General features: G+C 45.0%; 1 protein-coding gene across 1 annotated transcript; it reads left to right on the plus strand.

Moving 5' to 3' along the window:
- The first annotated feature begins 19,102 nt into the window (after positions 1–19,102).
- Positions 19,103–20,846, plus strand: LOC138358541 (uncharacterized). The gene is made up of 2 exons (XM_069316521.1): positions 19,103–19,540; positions 20,757–20,846. The coding sequence occupies exons 1-2, from the start codon at positions 19,103–19,105 to the stop codon at positions 20,844–20,846; spliced, it is 528 nt and encodes a 175-aa protein (XP_069172622.1).
- The last annotated feature ends 316 nt before the right edge of the window (positions 20,847–21,162 follow it).

Consider the following 21,162-nt stretch of genomic DNA (forward strand, 5'->3'; position numbering starts at 1 on the left):
TTTGAAGAGATGTCCTTATGACGGGGTTGGTCGCTTGCCCTCTCCTCTCTTTGGTATCAATGTTGTCTCCACATGCTACTGTTGTCTCCACGTGCTCCTGGTAACACTCGTTCCTATCTTCCTCACTGGTCGTCACCACTATGTGCACTTAGCATACGATCCTAAACGGTGCACACACTTCGGGGGATCAATCACTAAGTATGCTACAATCCGCTTCACAACACATTACTCAGCAAACAAAACGTAGGTCCTGCTAGGCTGGGTGGCTAGGCTGACCCAACGGTACACACTGATCTTGCCACTCGGCCTTATTTTTGTTTCTTATTTGCTCTACCGCTGTAGGAGCTCACTATACACTTGATCACTGCGTTTGCGTACACTTCTGTGACAAAAAACTATGTTTCTTGTCTCGGTGACCCTTCAATGACTCGAGATAATTGATGTTATTCGCGGACCCTACGGACACCACGTGTGACTCTCTCCAGAACTCTCCTGCCTGAGTGGTTGGGTAGACCGGTGTGCGGCCCTGTGACCAGCTTCCTAGGGCGAAACCCGTCCCTTTCGTCCTCCCGTCTGGCGAGGTGATCGACAGATCTAAGACATCTCTGTGTTTTCAGTTTGATGACTTGGTGCGTCCTGTTCCCTGGTGCCCATCTACCATTGTGTTGTGCGTGATGTTTCCCCAGTGCCTGCGTGCACAGGTGAGTGTCCTTGTCTGTGCGTGAGTGTGGTGTGGGTTTCTGTTCCTGGCTCCTGCATGGCCTGTTTTGTTGTGTTTGCGATTTATTTTGTGCTTTGCCTTTTGTATGGGTGTTTGTGTTGTGGTTGTGTGCGGTTGTGAGTGTTTGGTGTTCTTTCTTTCCTGTCTTTGCGCGTGCCCCGTGTGTGGGGCGGTGTGGTTGTGTAGTTCGCATGGGTTGTGTGCGTGTGATTCTCTCTTTGTCCTTGTAATTGCTTTATTCTTTGTACATATTTTATGTTATTTATGTTCTCATGTGTAGTTTTTGGATTTCATGTTACTTTGTTATTGGTGCCCTCATTTGTGTCCGGTTCTGCTCCTTTGTGTGCGGGGCAGACTTCCCATGCTTGTGTTTTAATTTATTCCCCTTTTATGTTCTAGGGGGGTTGGCTTTCTGTAATTTTGTTGTGATTTTTGTGTATTTTTTCTTGTACATTTTTGTTATTGTCCTTATGTCATTGGTTTGTTGTGTATTATTTGCATTTTCTGTCCCTTGCTGTTTGTGAGTTTCTTTGCTTGTATCCTGTGTGTCCTTCGGGGTGGTTTGGTGTGATTGTGTGTGTGGGTGTGCTTCTTTCCTGGCTCCTGTGTGGGCCTCTTACTTTGCCCTGTAAGAGATTTATAATTTATGCCTTTTTATGTTATTTATGGTATGTGTACTTGTTACTCCTATGTCTCTGGTGCATGCTTTTTGTGTATTTTTGTGCTCCTCTGTGTGGAGTTTGGGGTGCCCGGGTTTGTAATTTGTTATCCACCTCTTTCATTTATAGGGGTATTTGTATTTATGATCTTGTTTTGCCTTTTACATGATGTATTTTGTCTATTTCCTGTGCCATGTATTTTTGACTTGTGCTGATTATGTATTATTTTTTCTGTTCTCTCCTTGTTATGTGATTTGTACCTTGACTTTTTATATAAAAAAAACTTCGACTTTGAAATTGCCATTGAACATGCAATTCATTGAAACTCCCACGTGCAACATTTCCAAAGCATCCGGCATGGGAAAAGTATTGCAGAAATGTAAACTTATTGTTTGGGATGAATGCACAATGCCCCACAAAAAATCGCTCGAGGCTCTTGATCGATCATTGTAAGATTTGCGTGGAAACATCATACCATTTGGGAATGCATTAATATTGCTTGCAGGAGATTTCAGGCAAACATTATCTGTAATTCCTCGATACAAGTCCGTCGACACTGTTGAGGAAGCAGATGAAGCGGTTAGTTATCCAATAGAATTTTGGAATTCAATCGATCTGCCAGGAATGCCATCACACATACGGCAATTGAAAATCTGCATGCCAATTATCATGTTGTGAAATATCAATCAGCTAAAGCTTTGCAACGCCATGCGCCTTGTGGGATATTTGAGCTTGATTCTGATTAATTAATAATTAAAATAGTAAATTAAATTGCGAAGGACCACCCGCTTTTAAAGTAAAGAGGGAAACTGAGAATTTAGGATCATTAGATAAAATTCTAGAGAAAACCAGTGACTATGGATATAACTAGAAAGTATGATCATAAGCATAATTAATGGGCTGAATTATTAAAGAAACAAACCTCAAACACCTACATTGGGGGGTTATTACTGGAGGTAAGTACGTCCAGGAATCAGTGTGGTTCGTTCACTAATTCAATTAATAATAATCTAATCCTATAAATAATGCTGAATATAATATCATTCACATAAAGAAGAAAATGAATATGAGCATAGTAATGAGTTACAGTAAATCACACATTAATATCAACATTCTGAATGAATCAAATTGCAAGTAAATGGATAAAAAGAAATAAGCCTTAGCTGTAAGCAGATTCCTTTAGATAACCATAGTAGTCCTCTTAATTCTCCAGATTCGGTACACTGACGAGTGGTACGGGTTAACATGGAGGAGGCAGCCGGAGGAATTCTTCTCTCGGGCTGCAAGATAAATAACTACCAGTAGCAATTAATTTAACTACTCAATTCATATTCAAAATTATTAATATCTACAGATGGAATTCTAATCACCTGTTATTAGGTGTTATCCCGCTGCGTGACGAACAATCACCCCGCTATTATTAAACCTGTAAATGATGCATCAAATAAAAGGTACTTAGCTGTGGGCACTGTATAAGTATTAAGATTGCCGTAATTTCGCATCCCAGGCTCCGGTGAACCTATCCTGGATTGATGCGTTTCAAGCTGGCTGATCACGTGTCGTCAGGAACCAAGTCTAGGGGTCCCTCATTTAACACCAGCACTAGCTGAAGATATTATCTGCAAGGTCGTTCACGCCTCACAGTGGCGGCTTTCATCTGAGGATGAATAACACCTGCCCGATTTGCTGGGCAATGGCGTCCTTTATGAGTACGGTAAGCACAGTTCTGCCTCCTTTCGGCTCTGCACGTGTCCGCGTACCGACTGAAGGGGATGGCGTCCCTCCAACCCACGCCGAGTCGACGTTCATAACACAAATTATTGTCACGAACATTAATATTTCTCGCATTCGCGCTTGAAACTTTAAAGACTGGTCGGGTATATTATTTAGAGGAACGAAATATTATTATTTACCGATTTAGGAATAGTAAATATATAAGGGAGAGGAATTAATGTCTCCCCATGGCATTCATTGATGACGTTAACTCTATCGCGAGGTAGACGCTATGATTCTAACGTTCTATTCGGCTTTTAGTTAGAGAACAATTCGTCTGCAATCAGTTGTCATACAGAATGCTTTAATTATGGAGAATCGTATTTAATTCTCACACAAATTGAATATAATGTGTTTTACTGTAAAGAAATCTGACGCAATACTGGCGTCAGGTGACGTGAGAATTCTAGCCTAATGCACAGATGAATTATTAGTACATGAGAATTCTACGAGTTGTTAATTTTACTTAATACAATATTTAGTATGGTTAGTAATAAGTAATGAGAATACAACAATGTTGTATTCGGTGTTGGAAATATCCAACATAACTCCGGGGGGCGGATCCTAGGGTCGCAGTGTACTGTGTTGTACTGACCTATCCCGAAGTGATATTAAGATTAATACATTAGTATGTTAGTATGTTAGTACACACATAACGAACATCCCGGACTTATCAAGGACTTACAAGAATTTGAGTCTTGTTATTTACATGTCAACTGAAACATGTTGTTTGTAGCCTACACAATATTTATAGAATTCAACTCTCCCAATTTAAACTAACAGAATCTACGGTGATGCGATATCCCGGGTCATAGTGACGTGTAATGTTTCATTACGTGATATCACATCGTAGCATCATCACAGTTTTCTCAGTGGGATGTGAAAGAAATTACTCTTCTTCCGAGCTGTAATAGGCTTGCAGTTTCCCTTAGTGGAAACACGCATTAAATATTGAAACATTAAATGATTAAGTTATCGGTAATCAGGAACGCTCTAAAGCTCACAATAAACTCAACAACTAGGGTCGCAGTGACATGTAATGGTGTATTACGTAGCTGCTGAATCGTAGGTAAACTCAGAATAAGTTCCTAAGAACTGATAACACTATTGTATGATTATACAGTAAAGTGTTATTAGTCATTCAAGATCAAGGAGACTATGACACTACAGTAAGGTCACTGTCTAGGGTCGCTGTGACTTGTAACTATTGAGTTACTAGACAATAACATCACGCAGCATCACGATCACCTCAAATTCAAATGAGGAAATTGAATTAAATGTGCACTGCCGTGCAGTAGTCATTCTGACTGATGGTACAAATAATTTGCTAACTAGCTAAGATAGAAAAGTAGAAACTGAAAAGTTTATTCATTAAAATCAAGGAAAATTCTGAGTCGACAGTGAGATTAGTAGCCTAGTCATTCTGACTTATGAGCTAATTAAATGGCAGCTCATAGGCTTGACACTGTAAACTGGTTAGTACGAAATCACCTTTACATGAATTTGAGTTTATTAAATCAGTCTCTATAAGTATAGTCAACTGTAATTAATGGTGAGTACAGATTAGGTAAGTACTCAGTTGACACTACTAAAATCCCTAAGCCTACCTAAATAAATGGTTTGAATTTCTAACCTACCTAAGTAAGGGACTAAGCTAATTGTGAGCAAAAATGTACTCGAATTAACATTGTGAGCAGTATTGAGCTCATTAACAGGTCGAGCTATATTGAACTCGTGAACATGGTGAGCTACAGTGAGCTCGTCAGCAGTGCTGACAGGTTGAGTTGCAGTGAACTCTTCAACAGTGTTGACAGGGTGAGCTACAGTGAGCTCGTTAGCAGTGCTAACAGGGTGAGCTACATTGAGCTCGTCAGCAGTGCTGACAGGGTGAGCTACAGTGAGCTCGTTAGCAGTGCTAACAGGGTGATTTACAGTGAACTCGTCAACAGTGTTGACAGGGTGAGCTACAGTGAGCTCGTTAGCTAGTGCTAACAGGGTGAGTTGCAGTGAACTCGTCAACAGTGTTGACAGGGTGAGCTCGTTAGCTAGTGCTAACAGGGTGAGTTGCAGTGAACTCGTCAACAGTGTTGACAGGGTGAGCTTCAGTGAGCTCGTTAGCTAGTGCTAACAGGGTGAGTTGCAGTGAACTCGTCAACAGTGTTGACAGGGTGAGCTACATTGAGCTCGTTAGCAGTGCTAACAAGGTGAGTTGCAGTGAACTCGTCAACAGAGTTGACAGGGTGAGCTACATTGAGCTCGTTAGCAGTGCTAACAGGGTGAGTTACAGTGAACTCGTCAACAGTGTTGACAGGGTGAGCTGCATTGAGCTCGTCAGCAGTGCTGACAGGGTGAGCTACATGGAGCTCGTTAACAGTTAACAGGGTGAGTTCAGTGAACTCATCAACAGTGTTGACAGGGTGAGCTGCATTGAGCTCGTCAGCAGTGCTGACAGGGTGAGCTACATGGAGCTCGTTAACAGTTAACAGGGTGAGTTACATTGAACTCGTCAACAGTGTTGAAAGGGTGAGCTGCATTGAGCTCGTCAGCAGTGCTGACAGGGTGAGCTACATGGAGCTCGTTAACAGTTAACAGGGTGAGTTCAGTGAACTCGTCAACAGTGTTGACAGGGTGAGCTGCATTGAGCTCGTCAGCAGTGCTGACAGGGTGAGCTACATGGAGCTCATTAACAGTTAACAGGGTGAGTTCAGTGAACTCGAATTAACGAGGTGAAGTTTTGTCATTCAGTTATCATGGCGAGCAATATTAAGCTCGTGCGCATGGTGAACGAGCTCTCATATTATTACGTTAATTCTAAGGTGAGCTATGTTAAGCTCATGAAGCATGTTAATTAACAATGCTAATGTTTAACGATAATGCATTAAACATATTAGTTCTCTGGAAATTCGCTTACATATTAGTAAGTTTGCAAGTTTGTTCGTGTTGCGCTCCTACACTAAATAAGCAGAAACGAAAGAAAAACAACTCAAACAATTAATGCAAGTATTTATCACTAACTCTTAGTGCAGAAAACATGGTATTAAGAAGGTTTTCTTGGCAAACCTTTAAGCGCAAGTATAGTGGACCAGCGGTCCTAGTGAATTTGTAATTAAATTCAGGAAATGCCAGTGGCATTAAGTGCTAGATTCTCTAGCCTAACATTATTAATTCCTAGGGAGTACTAGATTCTCTAGCCTAACATTACAATTTAACTAGGAAGACTGAGTGTGGTCAATTACTACTTGTCGAGAATAATTCTAGGTCTGCAGTGAATTCAATGGCTTGGTCGTTGTGACTTGTACTTGTTTGAGTACGGACCATTGGGTTTCACTGAGAGCTATGAAACATCTCGGCGAGTATCAATTGTACTACATACAATCTGAGTTTATTACTCAGCTGTGTTTCTCCTTTTAGCTTGCTGCTGGAGAATTGATTTACTGCTGACTAATTTATTATTGTTGGCAGGTTTAGGCTTGTTCACATTCAGAACTTTACCAGTAAGTAAGTAGCCTCCTGCAGATTGGAGCATATTCATTCCCAATCGTTTAACATGTCCAGTTATGAACTGGTAATAGTAGTCGGCTCCTACTAGTACATCTACATTGTTAAGGCGGTCAGACATTAATTTGTTGTCAGCCAAATTAATTTCACGTTCCTGCAGGAAGTGGGCTGTGTACCCCAGACCCTTAATATTTAAGTCTAAAGGTATTTGATCTACAACAATGGCTTGGACAGCCTTGGCATGACTACCTAGTCGTACAAGCGGTTGAACTACTGAGTATTCATGGGTTCCTCGATTTATCATGAACCCTGACAAGTTTAATTTTACCTGTCCTATTGGTTGTAAATTAAGTGCCTCTGCTGCCCTTTGAGTAATGAAAGTTCTCTGGGAACCTTGATCAAATAGTCCACGTATGGTGATCTTGGTTCCTCTGTTCTTCACTTGAAGTTGGGTAGTAGGCAAAGCAGCATCCACTTGAGATGCTTGTGAAGTTACGCTGTACACATCTCGCACCTTGCAGCACTGTACTGGTGTAGATTCTCTACGTCCTATTCTAGGATTGACATAATTAGTCCTAACTAATTTGCACAGTGCAGCATGATGCTTGCCCCTTCTACACCTATTGCAGGTGTTCAGTGGGGTGTCACAGCTGTTAACATTATGTGGTTTGAGACACCTAGTACATTTGTGTAACTGTTTGAGTCGTCTGACTCTTGTGTCTCTATTAGGATAATTAGTACATTTGTACAGAGAATGTTTTTGGTTGCAAAACAAGCACATTCCCCATCCTACAGATCGTTTAGGGGTTACCGATTTAGGTAAAACAGTATTTGCAGGTTGTGATGGTTTTGCTGCTTGCATTTGCTGGTTATTTATTCTCTTGTGAGTACTTGGTGTACTCTGGGGAACCATTAACAGGCTCTTGGGAGTGCTCTTTGGGCTATTAGGTCTCTTAGGAGCACCTGTGGAATTATTAGCAGTGCTCTTTGGACTATTAGGTCTCTTAGGAGCACCTGTGGGACTCTTAGGCCTCACTGATGAATCAGTGTTTGACTGATTCTGGGTACATGGATTATTAGCAGTGCTCTTTGGACTATTAGGTCTCTTAGGAGCACCTGTGGGACTCTTAGGCCTCACTGATGAATCAGTATTTGACTGATTGTTGTTACATTGAGTATTAGCACCTTGGTTACCTAGTGACAGTGTCACTTTAGGAGTTTCAGGTAAGGAAACTGATGCAGGTACAGTTTTGGTGCATTCAGATTTAGCATTAATTGCTTGGTCTACTGTATGATTGCTCATATTACGCAAACCTGTAAATATATCCTGCATTGACAGGGTATTACCATTCTGGCATACATATAGTTTATTAAGTGTGTCACCAGACAATTTTCTCTGGATGATAATTTTAGTCATCCACTCAGTAGTTGGGTGATCCACCTCTTTACTGAAAGAATTTATCAGTGACTCAAGCTGGAAACTAAAAGTTTGTAAAGAGTCAACTGATTGTTCTGGTGAAGATAAATTTAATAATTGGTGCACAAGGTTTATAATAGTCTTCTCATTGTCAGCACTTACTTTAGAAGGCTGTTGTGAGCAATTGTGACCATTACTTGTGTTGCTTAAGGCTTCTTGCTTAGCCTCAGCTTTGATTACAGCTTCGACTGCTGCTGCAGCATTAGTTTTATCATTTTCTGGTTCAGATTCACTGATTATTGCAGCTTCACTTGTTTCATCTGCAGCTTCACTCGTTTCTCTGGGTTCTTGTGACAAGCTAGTTAATTCAGTAGTTTTATGTATTGAACTTATAGAATCCAGGGAACATTGAGAAGAGTGGTCTGAAATTTGATCAGACTCTGTAAACAAATCATCACATGAAGCTGTATTAGATGAGAGGTTAGAAAATGAAGGTTGAACTTCAGTTGTTGATCTTGTATAGTGATCAGCATTGATTAGAGGATTCTCCTCGTCTTGATTTAGCTCAAGTATTTCATCTGAGCTGAGTGTTAACTTGGATACAGGTCTATTAATGATCTGATCCACCCACTCGGGAATATCTTGTCTCGCAAGCACCTCCTTATATCGGTCTAAACGGGTTTGAACAGAATGTTCATAGTTATCGAGATCAGATTCTGTTAGACTTAAGTGGTCTGAGACAGTATGACCGGCTTGGAGTAAATTCCTGTGGGACTCGATTACAGTCTTGATATAGTCATATTTTTGGCTGGCGATCCTTATGGAACTTGCTAGTCTATAGACGTCACCTGGGTCAGTTTCGACACAGAAATGACATTTCATAAGCAGTTTTCCTAAAGGACCTTGAAGAACTGTCAAGAATCTTGCGTTCCTTTCTAAAGGATTCATTCTTGTGGTAAATTGAGCCTGATAGGGCTTATGTAGCTAGTGGTATAGCTATAGTCTGCTCCTTGATGTAGAGCAGATATAATGATTTACAGCCTGATAGGGCATATATAGCTAGTGGTATAGCTATAGTGTCTGCTCCTTGATGCAGAGCAGGTATAATTATTGACAGCCTAATGTTTCTTGAGGCTGGTTGTAATTTACCTCATTTAGAGGTTAGCTATCTACCTAATAATAAGCAACTAAGATTTGAGTGATACCTTGGTCTCACTACAGGTGTTCCTCAGCTTAGCTCTTCTAAATCAGCCTCGGATGGGTAGCAGACTTACAGTAACACTCAAAGACATACATAGAAATATGCAATAAAATAATTACACAATAAATGGTTAATCCCACCCTTGATAGGGTCAGCACAAAGGAATAATATATGTGTCACTAACTAGCTCAAGCCTAGTCGTGAGAATTTCTACTTGAGAAACTACAACTATATTTAGTCTGTGTTTGTGCCAAATTCAACACAATCACAGCCTAAATTGCTAACTAATAAGGTTGGCAAAGATTATATTATGGTGCAGTAATGTGCAAATAATTGTGCTGTGTTTTTGGTTTTTTTGTATTTTATACACTTGTGTAATTATGTGTATAAGAAATTAAATGAACACAAAAGAATTAATTGTGTTTGGCAAGTATTCTACTGCCGTAAATATTATCTAACTCCTGAATGTACTCCTAATTGTGGAATAAAATATTATCAGGGTTAGTAATGATTAACTAGTATGAGATCAGTTATTTATATTAGTATACTGGATCCCTAAATGTTAATGATCCACTGACTTGAGTGAAGCAGTAACTTTAACATGGATTCAGGCTATAATGGACGGTCTGCTGACAGCCATATATTGAAACATTGGTATAGCCTAAATGGTTAACACTTAATTGGTGTTAGTGATTAATATAAGGTTATGAGCTGTTGCTCTTGGTGACCTAAAGATTCTACTTCAGTATGAAGTGTAGGTCTAAATGTTGTGGGTAATTGGCTATGACCCAATAAAGCTATGTATAAGGTAGCTGTTAGTGTGATCTAGGCTAACTGATGTGTTATACTGTTAGTTGACACAATTAATTAAATAGTTAGTCTAGCTACTATCACACAAGGATTAGTTATTAATGGTTAATATTTTAATTATAAATTTAATGCCTATCCGGTTCGAAAAGGACCATAATGTGGGATATTTGAGCTTGATTCTGATTAATTAATAATTAAAATAGTAAATTAAATTACGAAGGACCACCCGCTATTAAAGTAAAGAGGGAAACTGAGAATTTAGGATCATTAGATAAAATTCTAGAGAAAACCAGTGACTATGGATATAACTAGAAAGTATGATCATAAGCATAATTAATGGGCTGTATTATTAAAGAAACAAACCTCAAACACCTACATTGGGGAGTTATTACTGGAGGTAAGTACGTCCAGGAATCAGTGTGGTTCGTTCACTAATTCAATTAATAATAATCTAATCCTATAAATAATGCTGAATATAATATCATTCACATAAAGAAGAAAATGAATATGAGCATAGTAATGAGTTACAGTAAATCACACATTAATATCAACATTCTGAATGAATCAAATTGCAAGTAAATGGATAAAAAGAAATAAGCCTTAGCTGTAAGCAGATTTCTTTAGATAACCATAGTAGTCCTCTTAATTCTCCAGATTCGGTACACTGACGAGTGGTACGGGTTAACATGGAGGAGGCAGCCGGAGGAATTCTTCTCTCGGGCTGCAAGATAAATACTACCAGTAGCAATTAATTTAACTACTCAATTCATATTCAAAATTATTAATATCTACAGATGGAATTCTAATCACCTGTTATTAGGTGTTATCCCGCTGCGTGACGAACAATCACCCCGCTATTATTAAACCTGTAAATGATGCATCAAATAAAAGGTACTTAGCTGTGGGCACTGTATAAGTATTAAGATTGCCGTAATTTCGCATCCCAGGCTCCGGTGAACCTATCCTGGATTGATGCGTTTCAAGCTGGCTGATCACGTGTCGTCAGGAACCAAGTCTAGGGGTCCCTCATTTAACACCAGCACTAGCTGAAGATATTATCTGCAAGGTCGTTCACGCCTCACAGTGGCGGCTTTCATCTGAGGATGAATAACACCTGCCCGATTTGCTGGGCAATGGCGTCCTTTATGAGTACGGTAAGCACAGTTCTGCCTCCTTTCGGCTCTGCACGTGTCCGCGTACCGACTGAAGGGGATGGCGTCCCTCCAACCCACGCCGAGTCGACGTTCATAACACAAATTATTGTCACGAACATTAATATTTCTCGCATTCGCGCTTGAAACTTTAAAGACTGGTCGGGTATATTATTTAGAGGAACGAAATATTATTATTTACCGATTTAGGAATAGTAAATATATAAGGGAGAGGAATTAATGTCTCCCCATGGCATTCATTGATGACGTTAACTCTATCGCGAGGTAGACGCTATGATTCTAACGTTCTATTCGGCTTTTAGTTAGAGAACAATTCGTCTGCAATCAGTTGTCATACAGAATGCTTTAATTATGGAGAATCGTATTTAATTCTCACACAAATTGAATATAATGTGTTTTACTGTAAAGAAATCTGACGCAATACTGGCGTCAGGTGACGTGAGAATTCTAGCCTAATGCACAGATGAATTATTAATACATGAGAATTCTACGAGTTGTTAATTTTACTTAATACAATATTTAGTATGGTTAGTAATAAGTAATGAGAATACAACAATGTTGTATTCGGTGTTGGAAATATCCAACACGCCTGGCAGTTAAAAAATTAATCAGCAACGTCGTAGAAGCAATGATCTTGTCAGGACCTTTCAAAGGTGAAGATGTTCTCATTCCTCGCAGTCCTATGATTCCAACAGATATGCCATTTCAATTTAAGATATTGTAATTTCCAATTCAATTGGCGTTTGCAATCACCATCAACAAAGCTCAGGGCCAATCTTTAGAATTGTGCATCTCAACACGGAATGCTTCTCATAGGGACAACTATATGTTGCGTGTTCATGAGTCGGCAAACCAGACAATCTCTTTATCTCCAAAGAGAATGGAACAACAAAAAATATTGTATACCCGCATGCATTGTGAAATTAAACATATTAGAAACGTGAGCTTTCTCTTTTCTTTCTTTTCCCTTTAACCAGTCTGAGCCACAACAACACGTGGCGGGTACAGCTTGTATATTAATATAAGGAGAGTATTGGAAAGGAACTATGAGAACGATATTGCGATCAAAGCAAAAAGGAACCTATAATACTACATAGTCATTTTAGAAGGTCAATGTCGGTGAACGACCAAGTGACAAGAATTTGGAAAACTGAATATTCAGAAATTGTCAAGGAAATCTGTGAAGTATTGAATGCCAGTTTCCATGGAGTGTTCACAACCGAACCTGAGCAGCCCCCATTATTAGAAGAGTAAATGACCCAAGAAGAGACTAACGAATATAGAGGTGACACCAGAGGAGGTAATAAAACAGTTAACAACACTGGATGAAATTAAAGCAGTTGGACCAGGCAATATATCACCGTGGATACTAAAAGAGGGAGCGCAGGCCCTTAGCGTGCCTCTGGCAAGGATTTATAATGAGTCACTTACAAAGGGAGAGTTGCCCAGTTGCTGGAAGAAAGCAAATGTGGTTCAAATTTTCAAGAAAGGATATAGGGAAGAGGCACTTAACTACAGACCAGTATCACTGACAAGCATCCTCTGTAAAGTACTTCAAAGAATAAACAGGTTAAGACCTTTACACACTTAGAGAAAATTAGGTATGTAAACGAACATCAATATGGGTTCAGAGTAGGGAAATTTTACCCAACAAACTTTCGGGAATTCTATGGTAAATTAACAAGAATAAGGCAGAACAGAGTAGGATGGGCAGACTGCATATTTCTGGACTGCTAAAAAGCCCTTCATACAGTACGGTGTTGGGACCTGTTCTTTTTCAAATATATGTAAACGACATAGCTATAGGAGTCGAGTCCTGTACGTCGATATTCGCGCATGATGCAAAATTAATGAGACGAGTTGTGACAGATGAGGATTGTAGGATCCTCCAAGAGGACTTGAACAAGCAGCAGAGATGGTCAGAGAAATGACTACTGGAGTTCAACACGACCAAGTGTAAAGTTATGGAAATGGGACTAGGTGACAGGAGTCCAAAGGTTCAGTACACAATGAAAGGAAACTACCTACATGTGACGAGTCGAGAAAGAGACATGGGAGTAAACGTAACACCAAATCTAACTCCTGAGGCACATATAAATCAGATAACGACAGCACATTAGAAACACATTAGGAAACTGAAAAAGGTTCAGAAATTTGTGACGAGGCTCCTCGCAGACTTGCAAGGAATGAAATATGAAGAGCGCATGAAAGAACTGAACCTGATGACGCTAGAAAAAAGGAGGGTGTGGGAAGATCTGATATCAACATATTAAATACTTAGGGGGATTGACAGAGTGAAAACAGACAAAACGTTCGCACGGAATACAGCAGGACAATCTGAGATACTAGAACAAGGAGATGGGATATGAGGAAAAAGGAGCTGGGATATGAGAACAAGAAGGTGGGATATGAGCACAAGGAACTGGGATATGCGAAGAGAGTGGGATATGAGGACAAGGAGCTGGGATATGAGGACAATGAGGTGGTATATGAGGACAAGGAGTTGAGGTATGAGGACAAGGAGTTTGGATATGAAGACAAGGAGCTAGGAAATGTGGATAAAGAGCTCGGATATGAGGACAAAGAGTTGGGATATTAGGACAAAGAGCTGGTATATAAGGACAAAGAGCTGGGATATGAGAACAAGGAGCTGGGATCTCAGGGACCAAGAGCTGAGATATAACGACAAGGAGCTGGAATCTGAGGGACAAATGGCTGGAATATGAGGATAGGGAGCTGGGATATAAGAACAATGAGCTGGTATATGAAGACAACGAGCTAGTATATAAGGACAAGGAGCTGAGATATGAGGACAAGTAGCTAGCTGGGATATGATTACAAGGAGCTGGGATATTAGGATAAAGAGCTGGAATATGAAGACAAGGAGCTGGGATATAAGGACAAAGAGCTGAGAAATGAGGACAAAGAGCTTGGATATAAAGACAAAGAGCTGTGATATAAGGACAAAGTGCTGTGATATAAGGATAAAAAGCTGGGATATGAGAAACAAAGAGCTGGGATATGAGGACAAGGAGCTGGGATATGAGGAAGAGTAGCTGGGATACGAGAACAAGGAGCTGGGATATGAGGACAAATAGCTGTTATATAAGAACAAAGAGCTTTGATATGAGGGAAAAAGAACTGGGATATAAAGATAAAGAGCTGGGATATGAGGACACGGAGCTGGGATATGAGGACAAAGAGCTGGGATATGAGAATAAGGAGCTGGGATATAAGGACAAGGAGATGGAATATGAGGACAAGGAGCTGGGACATGAGGACAAGAAGCTGGGACATGAGGACATGGAGCTGTGATCTGAGGGACAAATTGCTGGGATATGAGGACCAGGAGCTAGGATCTGAGGAACAAATGACAGAGACATGAGGACAAGGAGCTGGGATATGAGGACAAAGAGCTGGGGTCTCAGGGACAAGGAGCTGGGGTCTTAGGGACAAGGAGCTGGGATATGATAACAAGGAGCTGGGAATTGAAGACAAAGTTGAAAGGTATGTGACCAACCAATTGAACCATTTGGAATCGAACGCAGACTCTGCAAGAAGAGAGGCTGTCCTCTACCGACTGGTCCGAGTTGACTTGTATATTTATATAAACACTCAACCAAGTTGACGCACTTTGTTCCATATGGATTAGAATAGCCGGTTGAGCCAAGCGGACAGCAGGCTGAACTTGTGATCCTGTGGTCCCGGGTTCAATCCCGGGCGCCGGCAAGAAACAATGGGCAGAGTTTCTTTCACCCTATGCCCCTGTTACCTAGCAGTAAAATAGGTACCTGGGTGTTAATCAGCTGACACGGGCTGCTTCCTGGGGGTGGAGGCCTGGTCGAGGCCGCGGGGACACTAAAGCCCCGAAATCATCTCAAGATAACCTCAAGATAAGATAGTTTTAAGGCACTTTTAACCCTTACATTATGGTCAACTTATTCCGGCTAACTTGATGACCCGATCACGCTCCCAATAAGCTAAAATTTCAATATGATATAATGACCTTAAAGCGACTACTTCGATACGTTACTTAGTGTCTAAGAAACATTAAACATGTAAACAGATGAAGTTCTTCGGATGACTATAACTGCAACGAGAGAACACTGGAGACAAACTCAGGTAAAGGCCGGTGTAAACTTATGAGTATAGTCTGAGGTTAGACAGCCTGCGAGGCAAGGCAGGGAATGGTATGATCATTGCTTAAATAATCTCCGTTGAGGAAATCAAGGTACTAAATCGACTTTCACTGAGATGGGAAGGTTTCCCAAGATAAAGCTCTGTCATGGCTCTGAGCCTGACTCTGTAACTACATTTAAAGTACGATAGATGTGAGGTACCACTCTATGGATTTATTGTAAACACCCCCCATACTCACCTACAGGATGGGTATTGGGTGACTGTATCTTCTTCATTACCACCCACAGGATGGGTATGGGGGTGGCTGTCTGCCTACTCCACTACCACCCACAGGATGGGTATGGGGGTGGCTGTCTGCCTACTCCACTACCACCCACAGGATGGGTATGGGGGTGGCTGTCTGCCTACTCCACTACCACCCACAGGATGGGTATGGGGGTGTCTGTCTGCCTACTCCACTACCACCCACAGGATGGGTATGAGGGTGGCTGTCTGCCTACTCCACTACCACCCACAGGATGGTATGGGGGGTGGCTGTCTGCCTACTCCACTACCACCCACAGGATGGGTATGGGGGTGGCTGTCTGCCTACTCCACTACCACCCACAGGATGGGTATGGGGGTGGCTGTCTGCCTACTCCACTACCACCCACAGGATGAGTATGGGGGTGGCTGTCTGCCTACTCCACTACCACCCACAGGATGAGTAAGGGGGTGGCTGTCTGCCTACTCCACTACCACCCACAGGATGGGTATGGGGGTGGCTGTCTGCCTACTCCACTACCACCCACAGGATGAGTATGGGGGTGGCTGTCTGCCTACTTCACTACCACCCACAGGATGAGTATGGGGGTGGCTGTCTGCCTACTCCACTACCACCCACAGGATGAGTATGGATATATAATTAACACCAAAGACCCACAACTAACAAAGACGTTACCCAACTATGGCCATGCAGCGCCTCCATGACAACTAGAATACTTGCAACTGAAAAGCAGATTGACACTAGCGAAGCGTAGAGTTGTCTTTACGTACCCCAGCTTGCCCACTGTGGGACGGAGAGGCCACAGTGATCTCATGTTACTAAACCAGGATTGTGACATGTTAAACACATCAACGTCGTTTAAGCAATTGGGGTGTAATGAAGCATATATTTGGGTACTTGCCCCCTTGTCGGTGTAGTGGTAGTTAGCGCTGGTATGTGACTGTCAACTTCAGTCTCCCTGTCGGTACCTCTCCCAACGACGGTACGTTGTTCTAAACAATTCACATTCGCATTGTTCCTTGATAGTCTGTCACTCGTGTGTTCGTCAACCAGGTCCACTAGTAATACCACCCTAGTGTGTGCCTAATGTAGCACCCTAAGGTATCGATAGCCTGCCAACACAGCCCTCTGAAGCCCTCGTTGACCGCCTCCTTGTGTACTTTCTAGATACTATAAGTAGCGGTAGTGTAGAAATGAGGGCATTGCGGGTCACGGAGGAGCGTGGTGGGTCATGGAGGAGCGTGATGAGTCATGGGGGAGCGAAGTGGGTCATGGAGAAGCGTGGTGGGTCATGGAGGAGCTTGGTGGGTCATGGAGAAGCGTGGTGGGTCATGGAGAAGCGTGGTGGGTCATGGAGCAGTGTGGTGGGTCATGGAGCAGCGTGGTGGGTCATGCAGGAGAGTGGTGGGTCATGGAGCAGCGTGGTGGGTCATGTAGGAGCGTGTTGGATAATGGAGCAGTGTGTTGGGTCATGGAGGAGCGTGTTGGGTCATGGAGCAGCGTAGTGGGTCATGAAGCAGCGTGGTGGGTCAAGGAGGAGCGTGTTGGGTCATGGAGCAGCGTGGTGGGTCATAAAGCAGCGTGGTGGGACATGGAGCAGCGTGGTGGGTCATGAAGCAGCGTGGTGGGTCATGGAGGAGCGTGTTGGGTCATAGAGCAGCGTGGTAGGTCATGAAGCAGCGTGGTGGGTCATGGAGGAGCGTGGTGGGTCATGGAGAAGCGTGGTGGGTTATGGAGGAGCGTGTTGGGTCATGGAGCAGCGTGGTGGGTCATGGAGCAGCGTGGTGGGTCATGGAAGAGCATGGTGGGTCATGGAGCAGCGTGGTGGGTCATGAAGCAGCGTGGTGGGTCATGGAGGAGCGTGGTGGGTCATGGAGAAGCGTGGTGGGTTATGGAGGAGCGTGTTGGGTCATGGAGCAGCGTGGTGGGTCATAAAGCAGCGTGTTGGGTCATGGAACAGCGTGGTGGGACATGGAGCAGTGTGGTGGGTCATGAAGCAGCGTGGTGGGTCATAAAGCAGCGTGTTGGGTCATGGAGCAGCGTGGTGGGTCATGGAGCAGCGTGGTGGGTCATGGAAGAGCATGGTGGGTCATGGAGCAGCGTGGTGGGTCATGAAGCAGCGTGGTGGGTCATGGAGGAGCGTGGTGGGTCATGGAGAAGCGTGGTGGGTTATGGAGGAGCGTGTTGGGTCATGGAGCAGCGTGGTGGGTCATAAAGCAGCGTGTTGGGTCATGGAGCAGCGTGGTGGGTCATGGAGCAGCGTGGTGGGTCATGGAAGAGCATGGTGGGTCATGGAGCAGCGTGGTGGGTCATGAAGCAGCGTGGTGGGTCATGGAGGAGCGTGTTGGGTCATGAAGCAGCGTGGTGGGTCATAAAGCAGCGTGTTGAGTCATGAAGCAGCGTGGTGGGTCATGGAGGAGCGTGGTGGGTCATGGAGGAGCGTGGTGGGACATGGAGCAGTGTGGTGGGTCATGGAGCAGCGTGGTGGGTCATGGAGGAGCGTGTTGGGTCATGAAGCAGCGTGGTGGGTCATGGAGGAGCGTGTTGGGTCATGGAGCAGCGTGGCGGGTCATGGAGGAGCATAGTGGGTCATGGAGAAGCGTGATGGGACATGGAGGAGCGTGGTGGGTCATGGAGAAGAGTGGTTGGTTATGGGGGAACATGGTGGGTCACGAAAGAGCGTGGTGGGATAAGGAGGAGCGTAGTGGGTCATGGAGGAGTGTGGAGGGTCAGGAAGGAGCGTTGTGGATCATGAATGAGCGTGGTAAGACAAAGAGGAGCGTGGTGGGTCATGGAGGAGCTTTGTTGGTCATGGAGGAGCGTGGGTGCTCATGGAGGAGTGTGGTGGGTCACGGACGAGTGACCCACATAGAGGAGCATAGAAGGTCATGGAGGAGCGTGGTGGGTCACGGAGATGCGTGGTGGGTATGGAGGAGCGTGGTGGGCCTTGGAGGAGCGTGTTGGGGTCATGGAGGAGCGTCGTGGGACATAGAAGAGAGTGGGTGGAAATAGAGGAGCGTGGTGAGTCATGGAGGAGCGTGGTGGGTCATGGAGGATCATGGTGGGTCACGGAGGAGCCTTGTGGGTCATGGGGGAGTGTGTTGAGACATGGAGGAGCGTGATGGTCATGGAAGAGCGTGATGGTCATGGAGGAGCGTGGTGGGTCATGGAGGAGCGTGGTGGGTCATGGAGGAGCGTGGTGGGTCATGGAGGAGCGTTGTGGGTCATGGAGGAGAGGGGTGGGTCATGGGGAAATGTGGTGGTTCATGGAGGAGCGTGGTGGGTCATGGAAGATCGTGGTGGGTCATGGAGGAGCGTAGTGGGTCATGACGGAGCGTGGTGAGTCATGGAGGATCGTTGTGGGTCATGGAGGAGCGTGGTGGGTCATGGAAGAGCGTGGTGGGTCATGGAGGAGCGTAGTGGGTCATGAAGGAGCGTGGTGAGTCATGGAGGATCGTTGTGGGTCATGGAGGAGCGTGGTGGGTCATGAAGGAGCGTGGTGGGTCATGGAAAAGCGTGGTGGCTCATGGAGGAGCGTGGTGGGACATGAAGGAGCGTGGTGGGCCATGGAGGAGCGTGGTGGGTCATGGAGGAACGTGGTGGGTCATGGAGGAGCGTGGTGGTTCATAGAGCAGCGTGGTGGGGCATGGAGGAGCGTGTTGGGTCATGGAGGAACGTGGTGGGTCATGGAGGAGCGTGGTGGGTCAAGGAAGAGCGTGGTGGGTCATGGAGGAGCTTGGTGGGTCATGGAGGAGCATAATGGGTCATGGAGGAACGTTGTGGTTCATGATGGAGCGTGGTGGCTCATGGAGGAGTGTGGTAGCTCATGGAGGAGCGTGGTGGGTCATGGAGGAGCGTGGTGGGGTCCTGGAGGATCATGGAGGGTGAGTAAGGAGCGTGGTGGGTCTTGGAGGAGCGTAGAGGGTCATGGATGAGCGTGGTGGGTCATGAGGGACACTTGTGGGTCATTAGGTGCGTGGTGGGTCATTGAGGAGCGTGGTGAGTCAAGGAGGAGCGTTGTGGGTCATCGAGGAACGTGGTGGGACATGGAGGAGCGTGGTGGCTCAAAGAGGAGCGTGGTGGGTCATGTAGGTGCGTGGTTGGTCATGGAGGATCGTGGGTCATGGAGGTGCGTGGTTGGTCATGGAGGATCGTGAGTCATGGAGGAGCGTGGGGGATTTCAGAGGAACGTGGTGGGTCATGGAGGAGCGTTGTGGGTCATGGAGGAACGTGAGGATCATGGAGGAGCGTGGTGGGTCATGGAGGAGCGTGGAGGATCATGAAGGAGCGAGGAGGGTCAGAGAGGAGCGTGGTGGGTCATGCAGGAGCGTGGTGCGTCATGGAAGAACGTGGTGGGTCATGAAGGAGCGTGTAGGGTCAGGGAGGAGCGTGGTGGGTCATGGAGGAGCGTAGGGGTCATGGAAAAGCGTTGTGGGTCATGCAGGGGCGAGGTGTGACATGGAGGAGCGTGGTGGGTCATGGAGGAGAGTGGTGGGTCATGAAGGAGCGTAGTGGGTTTTGGAGGAGCGTGGTGGGTTATGGAGGAGCGTTGTGGGTCATGGACGAGCGTGGTGGGTCGTAGAGGTGCGTGGTGGGTCTTAGAGAAGCGTGGTTGGTCATGGAGGAGCGTGATGGGTCATGCAGGAGCGTTGTGGGTCATCGAGGAGCGCAGTGGGTCGTGGAGGAGAATGATGGGTCATTGAGGAACGTACTGGGTCATGGAAAAACATGGTGGGACATGGAGGAGCGTGGTTGGTCATGGAGGAGCATGGTGGGTCATAGGGGAGCGTGGTGGGTCATGGAGGAGTGTTACGGACCCGAGTCCATCGTCGGAGCACGGAGCAGTGTCGACAACGCCATCTGTGAGTCCGCTCCCGAAACCCCCTCCAAATGGACGACACCATCTAGTGAGGACGGGATATACCGGCCACAGGTGCTGGATTCCCGTCTTAATCAGCTCGTAACATAGCCGCTGCTGACCTCTGGTGAGGTGGCGCTCAGACAGCAACGCCACCTATGGAGCAGAGAGGTAGACGTTTGTGTCTAAGCCTGTGAGGTGCCCTAGAGCGTCCCCAATACTAATGACGTGTCTGATTACAGAGTCGACCTGGGACTGCTGTATTGGACGATGGATCAGTCTACCCAAGGCAACCAAGGTCCCTCCACGAGTTTGCTCTGAAGAAGCTGTGAGTCACCCCCGGACGAACACTGTTGAGAGTGTTAGCCTGCCTGTGACGTGGCAGTATCAGGAATCGCCTTATCCGGGGCTGGCTGGTGGAAGAGACTAGCCACTGTGGTGCTTAGAGAAGTGGGTGATCAGCGGGATCACACGAGGCTCCTGCCTAGGGCTCGCAACCCTAGTATCGGTCGTGGAGTGGCCTACACAGCGGAGCTGATCGGAACCTGCCAGCTACAGGCTGGATTGTGGTTGAAGGCCTCCACGACGGAGCACCCAGTGGGACTGTGATTTGGCTGGCCCGTGGCCAGGGTAGATTCACCGAGAAAA

Source organism: Procambarus clarkii, chromosome 84 (genome assembly GCF_040958095.1).
Source record: "Procambarus clarkii isolate CNS0578487 chromosome 84, FALCON_Pclarkii_2.0, whole genome shotgun sequence".
In the NCBI taxonomy this organism is placed as follows: Eukaryota; Metazoa; Arthropoda; class Malacostraca; order Decapoda; family Cambaridae; genus Procambarus; species Procambarus clarkii.

Coding starts and splice junctions, on each gene's coding strand:
- LOC138358541 (XM_069316521.1), top strand. CDS start 19,103: ATGGAGGATCGTTGTGGGTCATGGAGGAGCGTGGTGGGTCATGAAGGA. Junction 19,541..20,756: donor GTCCTGGAGGATCATGGAGG/GTGAGTAAGGAG, acceptor GTCTGATTACAG/AGTCGACCTGGGACTGCTGT.